The sequence below is a fragment of the Scyliorhinus torazame genome, chromosome 1 (genome assembly GCF_047496885.1).
Source record: "Scyliorhinus torazame isolate Kashiwa2021f chromosome 1, sScyTor2.1, whole genome shotgun sequence".
In the NCBI taxonomy this organism is placed as follows: domain Eukaryota; kingdom Metazoa; phylum Chordata; class Chondrichthyes; order Carcharhiniformes; family Scyliorhinidae; genus Scyliorhinus; species Scyliorhinus torazame.
The window spans coordinates 249,195,132-249,211,610 of record NC_092707.1 but is presented as its reverse complement, the minus strand read 5'-3'; the positions used below and the strand labels follow the sequence as shown (position 1 = coordinate 249,211,610).

The following is a 16,479-nucleotide window of genomic DNA, read 5'->3' as shown; positions in this document are numbered from 1 at the left end:
CCGACCAAGGTTCCCATTTTACGGGATGTGTCATGAAGAACGTCCTCACGATATTTGGCATTACCCAAAAGTTCCACATCGCATACCGCCCCCAGTCAAGTGGTATCGTGGAGCAAATGAATCGGACCCTAAAAGCAACCCTCAGAAAAATGGTCTAACAAAACAGCACCACTTGGGATTCAGTCCTCCCTTTTGCGCTGATGTTTTTGAGAAATACTGTTTCGACATTCACAGGATACACCCCACACACTCTCATGACCGGACGCCCCATGAAAGGCACAGAATTTTTATTAGGACTTGACTTGACCAGCCCCGAAGTGACGGCCCTCACACACAAGAACGTAGTAAAAGTTAGTTGAAAATGTAAAAACGGCTCAGCTAGCAGCCGCAGTAAGATTAGGCACTAGAAAGAAACAGAGCAACGCCTGTTTTGACAAGACAGTGCATGCGACTGAGTTTGGGGTAGGACAGCAGGTCATGCTCTCCATTTACAACCCCAGCACATTCCTGTCACCGAAGTATTCGGGTCCGTACTCCATTGCGAACAAAGTAAGCCCCTCCGTCTATAAAATTAAGTAACCCAACGGAAAGACTGCGTGGTTCCATATTAACCAGCTTAAGGCATATGGTCCACAGTCCAACCACGCACACCACGTCATGCTCGATGCAGCAGACCACACCCCACCCACACCTAACGAATCCCTACCCTCCCCCAACATGCCCACCACATCCACGGACTCGCCCTCGACTCCACCCCCGAACTCTAGACTCCGCCCTGGAACGCCCACAGACAGCAGCAGAGACAGAGACTGTGACACAGACAATAGCCACAGCACGCCTCCCTACTATCCCCATGCAACAGGACCCACACCCAGCGAATCTGAACATGATTCGAGTGATCCCTTCCTCGTCACATTCCTCAATAAACACCACCAAAGACCACCGCCCTATGATGACGACCCTGACTCCGTCCCCACAGAATTAGACACAACTTTTTGGCACCGCGATAATTCATACAGGCTCGTCCGAAACGACAAGATGGACCCTAAGTCACACCATGCAGCTTTATCAACCCTCATCCATTCCAGAGTGTGGCATCCGGGTGAAGAGGATGACTTTGAGTCTGACTCCCAAAACGAGAACCCCTTTGCGACCCTGTTCACAACTGATAACTGAGGTGTCCAGATGATGGTTTAAAAGGAACCACTTGGGAGAAACGGTGTCCTTTCTGATGGAACCTGCAGCATGTTGTTCAGTGTTGTTTGTTAGTGTTATTGTTAAGTGTTGTTTGTACGGCCACATGCCATATTTGTCGGCAGAAACCTATGAGAACTTGCCAGCACGCTTATCGGCAGAAACCGCTGAGAGCTTGCCAGCCCCCGTTCATAACTACTCTTCTGGTTCGACGGTAGAACCTTTACAGCAACCCCCACGATGACTACATTTTTTTGCCCGTTCTTGCCGGTTGCTCAGGCAGTGGAGAAATGGCATTGGTCTCTGCCCTGCCTGAGGACCCCCCCTCTGGTCAGCTACGCTCGGGTAGAGCACATACGGCATTGATCACCGTCCTACCCGGGGATTCCATCCAAATCTTACCCGTTGCGGCCCATACGCACCTCATTTCGGCACTCTTGGTTCAAAAAGTTTTGTTTTGTTTTCGGGCAACCCTTAGGTTGCCATCCTTATGCTATTTACATCCTCAAACATTTGGATGGTAAATCGCACAGCCTGCGAGACGGCTCGCACTGTTTCAGTATTTTTTTTTCTTAGATGTCCAGTCCAAATTTTCGGTTTAAACAAAAAAAAAAAAGAGGGAGTCACACATGGTGACAAATTATAAAGGGAAATTGGCACTACAAGACAGACATGCTAACGCACGAGATATTAACCAAGATAGTAACAGAAACTATGCTTGATCCACAGAATTCCAGAAGCTCCAGGAAGAGAGAAGAAACGGAAAGGAAGAGACGAAAAGGAAAGACAACAATGAAGACGTCATACTTGTTTTTTGTCGTTATTGTACTTTGTATCCGGTTCCGCGCGAATGCGAACCCCCTGACCCCTACCACACAGGCCGTGAATGATTCCCATCCCTACCATACACTACACCCTGAAATAGTTAACCCCGAGATAGTCACCGATACACCGACGTGGTGTGATACGTTCATAACCTGGTATTCACTATCATACGTAATTGAATCCCTTCTAGTATTGGCGATACTCTGCAGCATCGTGCAGACTATCCGCATGAGGAAATGGCGAAGGAGAGCCTACCGCTCTCGCACCCCGGTATACAGGATAAGATCCCCTATTTTCGGTTATCACCAGGACCCCGAACCCCATGATCTACAATAAAGGACATTCGTTTGCGTTCTTTTTGTAAATAAAGAAATGTGTTTCGTTTACAACGAAAATATTGTACCCCCCTGTGCTTGACTGCCAGGCCAGAGGAAAAATGTGAATGCTGCTACTATTTGTGTATTGTTAGGAAGTTAGTATGATTGGATGTTTGAGTGAGTGTAGTTTATGAGAGATAGTTAGAGATACCGTTTTTTTTAATGTTGTAATGCATGTCCCTGTTTTGACATAGCACCACTTAGAATGTTAGTTAACATTTTCATTGCATAGTTACGGTCAGTGTAGAGGCCACGGAAGAGTGCTCGCTGGGTCAGGGAATGAAGACAACGCAGTTCTGTGATCCTTCACTCTTCGCATTAGGGATCACAAGGAGCGAGTGTAGCCACCTGGGTTGGCCACTTCCCAACTTAAAATGGAGGTCCGCAAAAGCTACAGGGAAATTCAGCCAACACAGGCAAAAACTAGCAACTGCAGAAATCCTGTGAATTGGAACTTGCAAAAGCCCAGACAGCACTGAAATGCACAGCCATCTGCATACTAATGAGCGATCCCCGGGAACAATCGAAACATTTAAGATGAATAAGGCCAAGCCAGACTCCTCGGCGCCAGCAGGAACCAAGACAAAGGGAACAACTCCAGTATTGGAGAAATCGATCCAAGTGATCGGAACGTTGTCCAATCACTTGGAACCAGGTACGGGGTCCGCCCAAAGGGACGGGAAGCCCCTGGGGACTATAAAATAGAGTCCCCAAGTTCAAATCGTCCTTCTTGGCAGGGTCACTCAGCAGCGAATCAACCCTTGAGAGTGAACTGCCCAAGTTGTCGCATCAACCAAGTAAGTCTCCAGTCAACGCACGCTACGAGATAGGCGCTCCTAGCTACCAGTCCATACCAGCTTTTGAATCCTGCTGACTCAGATCGAACGAAAGGCCATTTGTTCCCCTGACCTGGTGGGCCAATTCCGAAGCTAAGTATAGGCCTTTTAGTGATAGAGAATAGTCTAGAAAGTAGAGTTTATGCATGAGTAGTGATTTACTGTGTATAATAAATGTGTTTTGATTTGAATCTTACTAATTGGTGTGTTGAGTTATTGATCAGTACTTGAACTTGAACCTCGGGGCGGTATCATAAAGATACCTGGCGACTCTAGAGCAAAGGTTATAGAAGCAGAGCAAATTAAACATACAACGGGCAACATTTAAGAGCCAACCAAAAGTTAGCAACACCAGCATCTGGTCATCAACTCCACACAGTCTTTGCTCCAAGCCACAGAAGTAAAGGAGGCAGCAAGCAACAGACACTTCCAAACATGAAACAGTCTGTAGTACAACAAAGCACCAGCAAGCTGCAAGAGCAAACCCTTAATCCTTCAGCAAATTGCGCAGTCGAATCGAGCCACCCCCCTCCACTCCTGTAATATGGTATCTGGTCACCATCTCCACCCAATCATTGGTCCAGGCCACAGAAGTAAAAGAGGCAGTAGCAAGGAACACACGGCTTCCAGACATGAAACATTGAACAGTTAGCAGTACAATAAAAGCACTAGCATGCTGCAAAGCAGTTCTTCATACCTGCAGCAAGCTGCTCAGTTGAATCAGCTGCCACCCTTTCCCTTCGACAGCACTGGCAGTAGCTGAATCTCACTCCCCTTCATCACTCCAGGCAACAGAAGCAAAAGAGGTGGCAGCAAGATGACACACAGTTTCCAAGTGGCAGCAACAGCAGTCAGGCACACCTCCTCTCTCCCCCTCTGGCAGCTCCCAGCAGCACTCTCAAGAAAGGAACAATCATTACCTGAAAGCCACACAGCGCATAGCAGAAGAGTTAAATTAGCACCCCTTCCCCTTCTGTAGACTAGTAGAAGGCCTGCCTCCCTGTGTCTTCTGGAAGCAGGAGAGGCAGCAGCAAATAAAAACTAGGCCTTTGGCTTCTGCAGCCAAAAGCAGGAGCACACATAAAACACCACTGGGAGTGGTGAAGTGCTCCCATTACTAACATGGGCAAATCCCTATTAGCAATAGCTTTCAGCTGTGCAGCCAGAGGCCGGCATGGTCAGTGGGGGTTAAAGTGACCTTCACCATATTACCACGGGACTCTGCCCTGAGGGTGTTCGGTGAAGTTGCCCCTGTGATGGGTATACAACCAATAGCGGCCGAACCCCTCAGCTATGCCCATACCCCCCGGGGCTCTCTCCTCCCCACTCCACCCATACTCTGGTACCCATACCCATATGGGGGGGGGGGGGGGCAATCTGCTTCAGTTGAGGCACATTCTGTCTCAATCGGTTGTTATAGGGCGTTCCCTCTGTTTCATCTTTGGCGAGGCGCAATCTGTAATCTCGCTCTCTGCGATCATGCATTTGTCACTCCACGCATTAATGCGTTCGGCTCGCAATCGTTTTCCATGTTCTGCCTTTCCTCCTCCCCCTTCCTGTGCCCAGAGCCGTACGTACTCAGCACGTCTCGGAGCAGGAAGGACGAGGCGCAGCCAACTATTGTGCTCAGTCTGAGCTGAGCCGCAGTCCTCTGCAGACCTTGCTGCCTCGCACTGCAGTCCCAGCACCACCACCCACTCAACAGGATACCATGGCCACCCCACTGACAGACTTTGATAAGAGGAAGCAAATAAGCGTGAGGGGGATCGCCGAGCTCGGGGACGTGGTGGAGTTGAAGAAAAGCTTCAACAGGCATCTGCATTTCACACTGGTCAAGGACAGAAATGTCGCCACCCCTCGGGATTACTACTTCGCCCTGGCTCACACCATCCGCGACCACCTGGTTGGACGGTGGATCCGCACCCAGCAGTACTACTACGAGAAGGACCCTAAGGTGGGTAATGGACTATAATCCACCAGTCACGTCCCATCTCGGACGGGGATCATTACACCTTCCGCTTATTCCACCGTTGACATACTGCTTGCACAACACTGCATTGGAAATGGACCCCTCTTGCAATTAAAGTGTGTGAGAATGAGGAACTTTATATAATGGCTATGCAACAACGCCCTCAGGCTCATGGTCAAATTAGTTTTAAAACGGGTGAATGTGGATCTAAAAAGCTTTTGAATATATTTTTTTCACATTCTACTTTACAATCAACATGTTCTGTGGTTTTTGTTTTAAATCCTCTTCTTGCAGTACAAAATATAATTTGGAGAGTTGTAGTGAACTCGATGACTATGTTTAAAAATATTTACAGGAAGCCTTCGACTTATTGGCGAAACAAGTCCCCCCCCCCCCCCCCCCCCCACGTACCCCGTTGTAATCCAGTCAAATGCAGTCCTTAAATACTGTGAAATTCTCTTGGGTTTGTAGTTTGAGGGTTGTTTATATCGGAACTGGCATGGATTTGACCTGAATTTGCCGTGTGTGGGTTTGGTCTAGTTTGGTTATACAGTAAATCTTTAAATGAATGCCCCATAGCAGAAACGCATTTAGAAAGGTACTCCGCTTCATTTACCCTGACTCTGATTAGAATCTCAGAATGGCTACAGTTTAGAAGGAGGCCATTCTGGTTCTGTGCAAGAGCAGATCAGCTAGCCCCAGTCCTTTCTCTGTAGCCCTGCCTTCTCTTCAAGGTGCTTGGTCCAATTTATTTATGAAAGCCATAATTGAATCTGCCTTCACCAGACTCTGAGGTAGTGCATTCTAAACCTAACCATTCCATGTAAAATGTTTTTCCTCGTGTTGCCATTGGTTCTTTTGCTGTTCGCCATTGTATCGGTGTCCTCTGATTCCCAACCCTCCTGCCGCTAGAAACTAATTTTTGCTCTTATCTGCCCTCCTTCATGATTTTGAATATTTCTATTGAATCACCTCTCCACTTTCTGTTGAAGGGGAACAACCTCATTTTCTCCAATCTGCCTAATTAACTGAAGTCCCTTGCATCTCTGAAATCATCTCTCCAGCCTTCACTATCTTCCCAAAGGAGTGGTACCTAGAATTGCACACAATACTCCAGTTGAGGTGAAAAGTGTTTTATAAATGTTCATCTTTGCTTGCTTGCTTTTGTATTCTGTGCCTCTATAAAACACAGGATCCTGAATGCCTTAACCTGCCCTGCCACTTCAGATTAATGTGTACAACCATCCCCTTAAAATGGTATCATTTTAGTTTGCATTGCCTAGTTCACATTGTCTTTCTTCAAAATGTATCACTTCACAATTCTCTGCATTGTGTCATCCATCATTGTGTCCACCCATTCCATTAGTCTTTCTACGTCCTTTTGAAGTCCATCACCATCCCCCTCGCCAAGCACAAATATTGTGTCATCTGCAAATTTTGAATTTGTGCACTGTACGCCCAAGTCTGCATCATTAATATAGATCAATAAAAATAAGGAGCCTAGCACTGATCCCTGGGAACCGTATTTTATACCTTCTTCCAGATGGCGGGGCGGGAGGGGGACAACTATTGCTAATACTCTGTTTCACGTCACTCAGCCAACTTTGTATCCATGCTACAACTCTCCCTTTTATTCAATGGGCTTCAACTTTGTAAGCAAGCCTATGTGATACTTTATCAATGCCTTTTGGAAGTCCATAAACACCTCAAACATAATACGCTCATCAACCCTCCCTGTTACTTAATCAGTGAAATTCAATCAAGTGAGTTAAACATTTCCATTTATCAAAAAATCAGAAAATGCTGAAAATACTTAGCAAGTCAAGCAGCATCTGTGGTGCAAGAAACAGAACTAACATTTCAGGTCATGACCTTTCATCAAAACTGTTAAGAAATGTAATGGCTTATAAGGAGATGAAATGGGAAAAGGTGGATGTGATTGGGCAGAAGATGGGAGACATTAAATATGTGAGAAATGATGCACATAGTCAAAGGGAATGTTAGTGGGACAAGTAAAAAAACAATGATGGGCCCAAATGAGGTGTAAATGGTGGAATAATGAATAGCTGCTGTCCCAAAAGAATAAAATGAGAAAAGCAAGATAACAAAATCTGCAGAGAAGAAAAGGCCATGGTGGGGCAGAGATTATGATCTGAAATTGTTGGGCTCAATTGTTGGGCTCAATAGGAGGCTACAAAGTACCACACCATAAGACACTGAAGCAGAATGAGGCCTTTTGGCCCATCAAATCTGTTCTGCCATTCAATCATGGCTGATGTGTTTAGCATCCCCATTCTCCTGCCTTCTCCCCTGATCCCCTATCAATCTCTGTCACAAAGACACTGTGATTTGGCCTCCACCGCCTTCGGCGGCAAAGAGTTCCACAGATTCACCACCCTCTGGCTGAAGAAATTCTTCACCTTGGTTTTCAAGGATCATCAGTCTGAGGCTATGGCCTCAGATTCTAGTCTCTCCTACCAGTGAAAACATCCTCTCTACATCAACTCTATCAACACCGGGTCCTGGCGAGGAGACCCAAGGCTGATGAGCCGCCAAGGGCGATAGTGGCAAAGTTCCATCGCTTCGCGGACAAAGAAAGTGTTCTGAGATGGGCCAAGAAGGTGCGGAGCAGTAGATGGGAGAATGCGGTGATCCGGGTCTACCAGGATTGGAGCGCGGAGGTGGCGAAGAGGAGAGCTGGCTTCAACCGGGCCAAGGCGGTGCTGCATTTAAAAAAAAGAGTCCGGTTCGGCATGCTGCAGCCTGCGCGACTGTGGGTCACTTATCAGGACCGACACCATTATTTTGAAACGCCAGAAGAGGCTTGGACCTTTATTCAGATGGAAAAACTGGACTCGAACTGAGGGGATGTGGTTGTTGGGGGGGGGGTCGGTTGTATATGGGGTTGTAAATATGGGTAAAGAATATTTCGTGGGTGGGATGATGGATGGGGATGTGGGTAGAGTTCTGGTTAAAAGTCTTTTTTTTTCTGTAGACGAGATGGTGGGGAATGTGGGCGTCGGTGCTGGAGGGAGGTGAGACTCGGGGATGGGGGAACTGGGACAATGACCGCGACAGGAGCTGCGCCACAGGGGGCGGGGCTGGCTCAGGAAAGCGCAAGCTTTTTCCCGTGCTGGGGGAAGGAGGAAGGTAAGGAGGAAGAGGGACTCCCACACGGGGGAGATCAACGAGAAGGCGGGGGAAGCAGGGGTCAGCAGAAGTTAGCTGACTCACGGAAGCAATATGGGGGGAGCAAAAGTGGTAGATGCGGATCTAGCGGGGAGGGGGGGAGAAGGGGGGACATTAGGGTTGCTGCTGCACTGTCCGAGGGGGAACTGAACATGGAAGAGATGGTCGGGGCGGGGGTTCCCCGTCGGGGGGACTGGAGGGTGCGGGAGGTGCGGGCACGGGACTGGCCTAAGATAGGAGATGGCTAGTCGGCCGGGGGGAGAGGGGGGGGGGGGTGTAGGGTAGCCCCCCAATCCGGCTGATCACGTGGAATGTGAGAGGCCTAAATGGGCCGTTTAAGAGGGCCCGAGTGTTCGCACACCTGAATGGACTGAAGGCAGACGTGGCCATGCTTCAGGAGACACATCTGAAGGTGGCAGATCAGGTCAGGTTAAGGAAGGGATGGGTAGGACAGGTGTTCCATTCGGGGCTGGATGCGAAGAATAGAGGGGTGGCAATATTGGTGGGGAAGCGGGTGTCGTTTGAGGCCAAGAACATAGTAGCGGACAATGGAGGCCGATACGTGATGGTGAGCGGTAGGTTGCAGGGGACAGAGGTGGTACTGGTGAATGTATATGCCCCGAACTGGGACGATGCTGGATTCATGAAACGGATGACGGGGCGTATTCCAGTCTTGGAGGTAGGGAGCTTGATAATGGGTAGGGATTTTAACACGGTGCTGGACCCAGCATTAGATTGTTCCAGATCTAGGACGGGGAAGAGACCGGCTGCGGCCAAGGTGCTTAGGGGGTTTATGGATCAGATGGGGGGAGTAGATCCGTGGAGATTTGCCAGGCCTTTGGCCAGAGAATTTTCTTTTTTCTCCCACGTACATAAGGCCTACTCCCGGATAGATTTTTTTGTTCTGGGCAGGGCATTGATCCCGAAAGTGGAGGGAACGGAGTATTCGGCCATAGCCATTTCAGACCATGCCCCGCATTGGGTGGAGCTAGAGCTGGGGGAGGAGAGGGACCAACGCCCGCTGTGGCGGTTGGATGTGGGACTGCTGGCAGACGAAGTGTGTGGGAGGGTGCGGGGGTGCATCGAAAGGTATCTGGAGGCCAACGACAACGGGGAGGTGCAGGTGGGAGTAGTATGGGAGGCGCTGAAGGCGGTGGTCAGGGGAGAGTTAATCTCCATCAGGGCTCATCGGGTGAAGAGAGAGGGCAGGGAAAGGGCGAGGTTAGCGGGGGAGATTTTAAGGGTGGACCGGAGATATGCAGAGGCTCCTGATGAGGGACTACTCCGGGAGAGACAAAGTCTCCAGACGGAGTTCGACCTGTTGACCACAGGGAAGGCAGAGCCACAGTGGAGGAAGTCACAGGGGACGATATATGAATATGGGGAGAAGGCAGTCAGATGCTGGCACATCAGCTCCATAAGAGGATGGCAGCGAGGGAAATAGGTGGAATCAAGGATGGCAGGGGAACTACGGTGCGGAGTGCGATGAAAGTGAATGAGGCATTCAAGGCCTTTTACAAGGAGCTGTATAGGTCCCAGCCCCCAGGGGGAAAAGAGGGGACGCGACGATTCTTGGACCAACTGGGGTTCCCGAGGGTGGAGGAGCAGGAGGTGGCTGGTTTGGGGGCGCCAATTGGGGTGGAGGAGCTGGTTAAAGGACTGGGGAGCATGCAGGCAGGGAAGGCCCCAGGGCCGGATGGGTTTCCGGTGGAGTTTTATAGGAAGTTTGTGGACCTATTGGCCCCGTTGCCGGTAAGGACCTTCAATGAAGCAAGGGAGGGGGGACCCTGCCCCCGACAATGTCGGAGGCGACGATCTCTTTGATCTTGAAGCGGGATAAGGACCCACTGCAATGTGGGTCGTATAGACCGATCTCGCTCCTTAACGTAGATGCTAAGTTGCTGGCAAGAATGTTGGCCATGAGGATTGAGGACTGTGACCCGGGGGTGATTCGCGAGTACCAGACGGGATTTGTAAAGGGTAGGCAGCTAAATACCAATGTGCGAAGGCTCCTAAATGTGATAATGATGCCATCGGTGGAGGGAGAGGCGGAGATAGTGGCAGCCATGGACGCGGAGAAGGCCTTTGACCAAGTAGAGTGGGAGTACCTCTGGGAAGTATTGAGGAGGTTTGGGTTTGGGGAGGGGTTTATTAGTTGGGTCAAGCCCCTGTATAGAGCCCCGGTGGCGAGTGTGGTCACGAACCGGCGGAGGTCGGGGTATTTCCGGCTGTATCGAGGGACGAGGCAGGGGTGCCCCCTGTTCCCTCTGCTGTTTGCATTGGCAATTGAACCTTTGGCCATGGCGTTAAGGGAGTCGGGGAAATGGAAGGGGATGGTCCGAGGGGGAGAGGAACATCGAGTGTCGCTGTACGCAGACGACCTGTTGCTGTATGTGGCGGATCCAGTGGAGGGAATGGTTGAGGTCATGCACTCCTAAGGGAGTTTGGAGATCTTTCGGGCTATAAGCTCAACATGGGAAAGAGTGAGCTCTTTGTGGTGCATCCGGGGGATCAGGGAAGAGGGATAGACGACCTACCGTTAAGGAGGGCGGAAAGGAGCTTTCGATACTTGGGGATTCAGGTGGCTAGGAGCTGGGGGGCACTGCACAAACTTAATTTGACGTGGCTGGTGGAACAGATGGAGGAGGATTTTAAAAGGTGGGACATGTTGCCACTCTCGTTGGCGGGCAGGGTACAGTCGATTAAAATGGTGGTCCTCCCAAGGTTTCTTTTTGTGTTCCAGTGCCTTCCAATCGTGATCACCAAGGCCTTTTTTAAGAGGGTAGGCAGGAGCATTACGAGTTTTGTGTGGGAGAGCAAGACCCCGAGGGCAAGGAGGGGGTTCCTGGAGCGTAGCAGGGATAGAGGAGGGTAGACGTTGCCGAATTTGGGTGGCTATTACTGGGCAGCCAACGTGGCGATGATCCGTAAGTGGGTGATGGAGGGAGAGGGGGGCGGTGTGGAAGAGGTTGGAGATGGCGTCCTGCAAAGGAATGAGCTTGGGGGCGCTGGTGATGGCATCGCTGCCGCTCTCGCCGACAAGGTACACCACGAGCCCGGTGGTGGCGGCAACGCTAAAGACCTGGGGGCAGTGGAGACGACACTGGAGCGCTGGGAGCCTCGGTGATGTCCCCGATTAGGGATAACCATCGGTTTGTCCCAGGAAGGATGGACAGGGGGTTTCAGAGCTGGCATCGGGCAGGGATTAGAAGAATGGAGGACCTGTTCATCGATGGGACGTTTGCGAGCTTAGGGGCGCTGGAGGAGAAATTTGGTCTACCCCCGGGAAATGCCTTCAGGTACATGCAAGTGCGGGCGTTTGTGAGGCGGCAGGTGAGGGAATTCCCGCTGCTCCCGGCACAGGGGATTCAAGACAGGGTGATTTTGGGCGTATGGGTCAGGGAGGGCAAGGTGTCGGCGATATAGCAGGAGATGAAAGAAGAGGGTGAGGCTTTGGTAGAGGAGCTGCAAGGTAAATGGGAGGAGGAGCTGGGGGAGGAGATTGAGGAGGGGCTGTCGGCTGATGCCCTAAGTAGGGTTAATTCCTCTTCCTCGTGTGCCAGGCTTAGCCTGATACAGTTTAAGGTAGTGCACAGAGCGCATATGACGGGGGCGAGGCTGAGTAGGTTCTTTGGAGTCGAGGACAGATGTGGGAGGTGCTCAGGAAGTGCGGCGAACCATGTCCATATGTTTTGGTCATGCCCGGCACTGGAGGGGTTCTGGAGGGGAGTGGCGGGAACAGTATCTAAGGTGGTGAAATTCCGGGTCAAGCCAAGCTGGGGACTCGCACTATTTGGAGTAGTGGATGAGCCGGGAGTGCAGGAGGTGAAAGAGGCCGGCATTCTGGCCTTTGCGTCCCTAGTAGCCCGGCAAAGGATCTTGTTAATGTGGAAAGAGGCGAAGCCCCCCAGCGTGGAGGCCTGGATAAATGATATGGCAGGGTTCATCAAGTTGGAGAGGATAAAGTTTGCCTTGAGAGGGTCTGCGCAGGGGTTCTACAGGCGGTGGCAACCGTTCCTAGACTTTCTCGCGGAGCTTTAGATGAAGGTCGGACAGCAGCAACAGCAACGGGGGGGGGGGGGGTTGTTTCTGGGGGGCATTTGAGCAAGAAAACACATGAACGATCTGGAAAACTGACATGTACATTGGATTCCTCCCGTACAAAAGTTCTGTATTATATTGACTTGCCATGTTCATGTCTTGCTATGTGAGCTTTCTTTCTCTTTTGTTACGTGGTGGGGGGGGGGGGGGGGGGGGGGGGGGGGTTTGTTTGTATGGTTGAAAATTTTGTTAAAAAACTCTTAATAAATATATATATATTTTTTAAGTATACACTCGGTTTGTTCTCACTGGAACGACGGAGGTTGAGGGGTGACCTGATAGAGGTCTACAAAACTTATGAGGGGCATAGACAGAGTGGATAGTCAGAGGCTTTTTCCCAGGGTAGTGTGGTCAATTACTAGGGGGCATAGGTTTAAGGTGCAAGGAGCAAGGTTTAGAGGAGATGTACGAGGCAGGTTTTTTTACACAGAGGGTAGTGGGTGCCTGGAACTTGCTGCTGGAGGAGGTGGTGGAAGCAGGGATGATAGTGACATTTAAGGGGCATCTTGACAAATACATGAATAGGAAGGGAATAGAGGGATACGGGCCCCGGAAGTGTAGAAGATTTTAGTTTAGACGGGCAGCATGGTCGGCGCAGGCTTGGAGGGCCGAAGGGCCTGTTCCTGTGCTATACTTTTCTTTGTTCTTTGTTATACTCCAAATAGGATCTGACCAGAGCCTTGTAGAGCCTCAGAAGTACATCGCTGCTCTTGTATTTGAGCCATCTCGACTTGAATGCTAAATGCCGACTGAACCTGCATGTTCACCGTAAGAGAATCTTGAACTAGGACTCTGAAGTACCTTTGTGTTTCTGATTTCCTAAGCATTTTCCCATTTTAAAAAAATAGTCTATGTCTCCATTCTTCCTATCAAAGTGCATAACCTCACTTTTCCACATGGTATTCCTTCTGCCACAAACCAAAATATGTGGTGCTGTTCCACGAGCTTGTTGAGCTTCACTGGAACTCTGCACTAGGCTGAGGGCAGATGTCACATGAGGCCAAGGTGGTGAATTAAATGGAAAATTTAAAATCAAAGCTGGCAAAAACGGCAGAAGCTGATCAATTGAAAATGAAGGCTGATGGGGTGAAAGGTGAGGACAAGGGGAACTGTATTGTAGTTCTAGGAGAGAGGAGAAAGGGTGAGAGCAGAAGTGTTGGAACTGGGGCCGGATACGTTTGAGAGCCCTCTCAAATATGGTTGGGGGGTGGGGAACCCTCAGTTAAGGAAAAGAGGACACATCAGAGTGCTGGTATGGAAGATCGCATCGTCAGAACCGGTGCAGTGGAGAAACTGAGAGACTTGAATGGAATCCTTCCAGGGTGTGAGCATATGTACTCATGGTAGCTGTGGGAGTCACTGGGTTTATAATCAATATTGGTTGAATATCCCCAGAAATGGAGCCAGAGAAGTCGAGAAATAGAAGTGAAAAATTGGAGACTGACCATGTAAAGGTGAGAGAAGGATGGAAATTGGAAGCAAAGTTGAAGTTTTCCAATTCGGGACGAGCAGGAAATGGCACCAATGCAGTTATCAATATACTGGAAGAAGAGTTGGGGGAAGGGGCGCCAAATAGGACTGGAACAAGGAATGTTCCACATATGCCAAAAACAGAAAAGCATAAACAAGACTCATGTGGGTACTGTCCCTATAGCAACACTTTTTATTTGGAGGAAGTGAAATGAGTTAAAAGACATTTAATGAGAGAACGAGTTAGGTCAGATAGCGGAGGCTAGTGCTGGATGGAAACTGGTTGGACCGTCTTTCAAGGAAGAAGCAGAGACCATTCAGCCTGTCTTGATGGGGGTTGGGGTTGCAGGGGACAGGGTTCCCATGGTGAAGAGCTGCTGGCTTATGGCCAGGAAATTGGAAACTGTCAAATCGCTGAAAAGCCACGGATGTAGATGGGGTGAAGAATGGACAAGAGGAGTAAAAATATAGTCAAATAGGAAGAAATCAGTTCAATGTGGCAGGAGTTGGCTGAAACAATATGTTTACCAGGATAATCCTGTTTGTGCATATGGAGAAGGAGGTAGAATTGCGCGCATGGAGAAGGAGGTAGAATTGGGCTTAGCTTGGACAGGGGACTGAGGTTGGGGGCTGTGGAGAGAAAGTCTCATGAGGAGATGAGTCACTGACAGTCCTGGAATCAATACTTTGATGTTCTAAGGTGGGGTCATGGTCTGGAGGGAGTAGGGTAGGAGGAAGATTTGGAGAGTTGGAGTTCATTTTCTGCTAGGTAGAGGTCAGTATGCCAGACAGCAACAGCACCACACTTTTCAGCAGGTTTGATATGGTTGTGTTAGCATGGGTAGCACAGTGGTTAGCACTATTGCTTCACAGTGCCAGGTTCGATTCTGGCTTGGGTCACTGTCTGTGCGGAGTCTGCACGTTCTCCCTGTCTCTGCGTGGGTTCCTCCGGTTTCCTCCCACAAGTTCCGAAAGACACGCTGGTAGGTAATTTGGACATTCTGAATTCTCTCTCCCATGTACCCGACCAGGCGCTGGATGTGGCAACTAGGGGCTTTTCACAGTAATTTCATTGCAGTGTTGATGTAAGCCTGCTTGTGATAATAAAGATTATTATTAAAAGCTAAATACTGTGGATGCTGAAAATTTGAACGAAAAACAAAGTACTGGAAAAACTCAGCATCTATGTGAAGAGAAACCAAATTAATATTTCAAGACCAATATGGCTCTTTTTCTAGGGGAAAATAATTCACCACCTTGCTCTCATGCTCATGTTTCTGTCTTTGGCCTGCTGCAATGTTCCATTGAAGCCCAGTGAGGAACAACACTGATCCTCTGATTAAGCACTTTACAACCTTTGGACTCAACATTTGAGTTCAACAACTTCAGGCTGTGAAATCTGTACTCCCATTTTGTTTTGTCTTTTGCCAAGTGCCAATCTGTACCTTGTCTTTCATGTTTTGTATTCATGATGTGGCGATGCCAGCGTTGGACTGGGGCGAGCACAGTAAGAAGTCTTTCAACACCAGGTTAAAGTCCAACAGGTTGTTTCAAATCGCTAGCTTTCGGAGCACTGCTCCTTCCTCAGGTGAATGAAGAGGCAGGTTCCAGAAACATATATATAGACAAAGTCAAAGATGCAAGACGATACTTTGAATGCGAGCATTTGCAGGCAACTAAGTCTTTACAGATCCAGAGAGAGGGGTAATCCCCGGTTGAAGAGGTGTGAATTGTCTCAAGCCAGGACAGTTGGTAGGATTTTGCAAGCCCAGGCCAGGTGGTGAGGGGTGAATGTAATGCGACATGAATCCACGGTCCCAGTTGAGGCCGTACTCATGTGTGCGGAACTTGGCTATAAGTTTCTGCTCGGCGATTCTGCGTTGTCGCGCATCCTGAAGGCCGCCTTGGAGAACGCTTACCCTCTGATCTCCGGGTAAGCGTTCTCCAAGGCAGCCTTCAGGACGGGCGACAACGCAGAATCGCCAAGCAGTAACTTATAGCCAAGTTCCGCACACATGAGTACGGCCTCAACTGGGACCGTGGATTCATGTCGCATGACATTCATCCCCCACCATCTGGCCTGGGCTTGTGAAATCCTACCAACTGTCCTGGCTTGAGACAATTCACACCTCTTTAACCTGGATTCCCCCTCTCACTGGATCTGTAAAGACTTAATTACCTGCAAATGCTCGCATTCAAAGTATTGTCTTGCATCTTTGACTTTGTCTATATATATGTTTCTGGAACCTACCTCTTCATTCACCTGAGGAAGGAGCAGTGCTCCGAAAACTAGTGATTTGAAACAAACCTGTTGGACTTTAACATGGTGTTGTAAGACTTCTTAATGTTTTGTATTCACAGAGAGCTGTTTTTTATTCTACCACTAACACCTACTCCGGACCAATACTTTGTTTACTATAACCATTGCCGTTGCATTTTGTCCATGACATCTTTGTCATTTAATCTCTCCCGCCCTTTAATCAATCCCTTGACCTTCCTTTTTCCCCTACCTGACCCT

At 49.3% G+C, this 16,479-nt stretch overlaps 2 protein-coding genes across 2 annotated transcripts in view; one reads left to right on the top strand and one right to left on the bottom strand.

Annotated features, from left to right (window-relative positions):
• Positions 1-4,255, bottom strand: part of LOC140420555 (barrier-to-autointegration factor-like) — a 71,919-nt gene extending 67,664 nt beyond the window's left edge. The window contains exon 1 of the mRNA XM_072504559.1: positions 3,930-4,255. The gene's annotated coding sequence lies outside the window, so the exon portion shown is untranslated. The remainder of the gene's footprint in view (positions 1-3,929) is intronic.
• Positions 4,256-4,819: 564 nt separating this feature from the next.
• pygb (phosphorylase, glycogen; brain) overlaps positions 4,820-16,479 on the top strand; it is a 130,332-nt gene continuing 118,672 nt past the window's right edge. Inside the window, exon 1 of the mRNA XM_072504542.1 lies at positions 4,820-5,186. Coding sequence (XP_072360643.1) covers positions 4,944-5,186 — 243 coding nt within the window. The 5' untranslated portion in view covers positions 4,820-4,943. The remainder of the gene's footprint in view (positions 5,187-16,479) is intronic.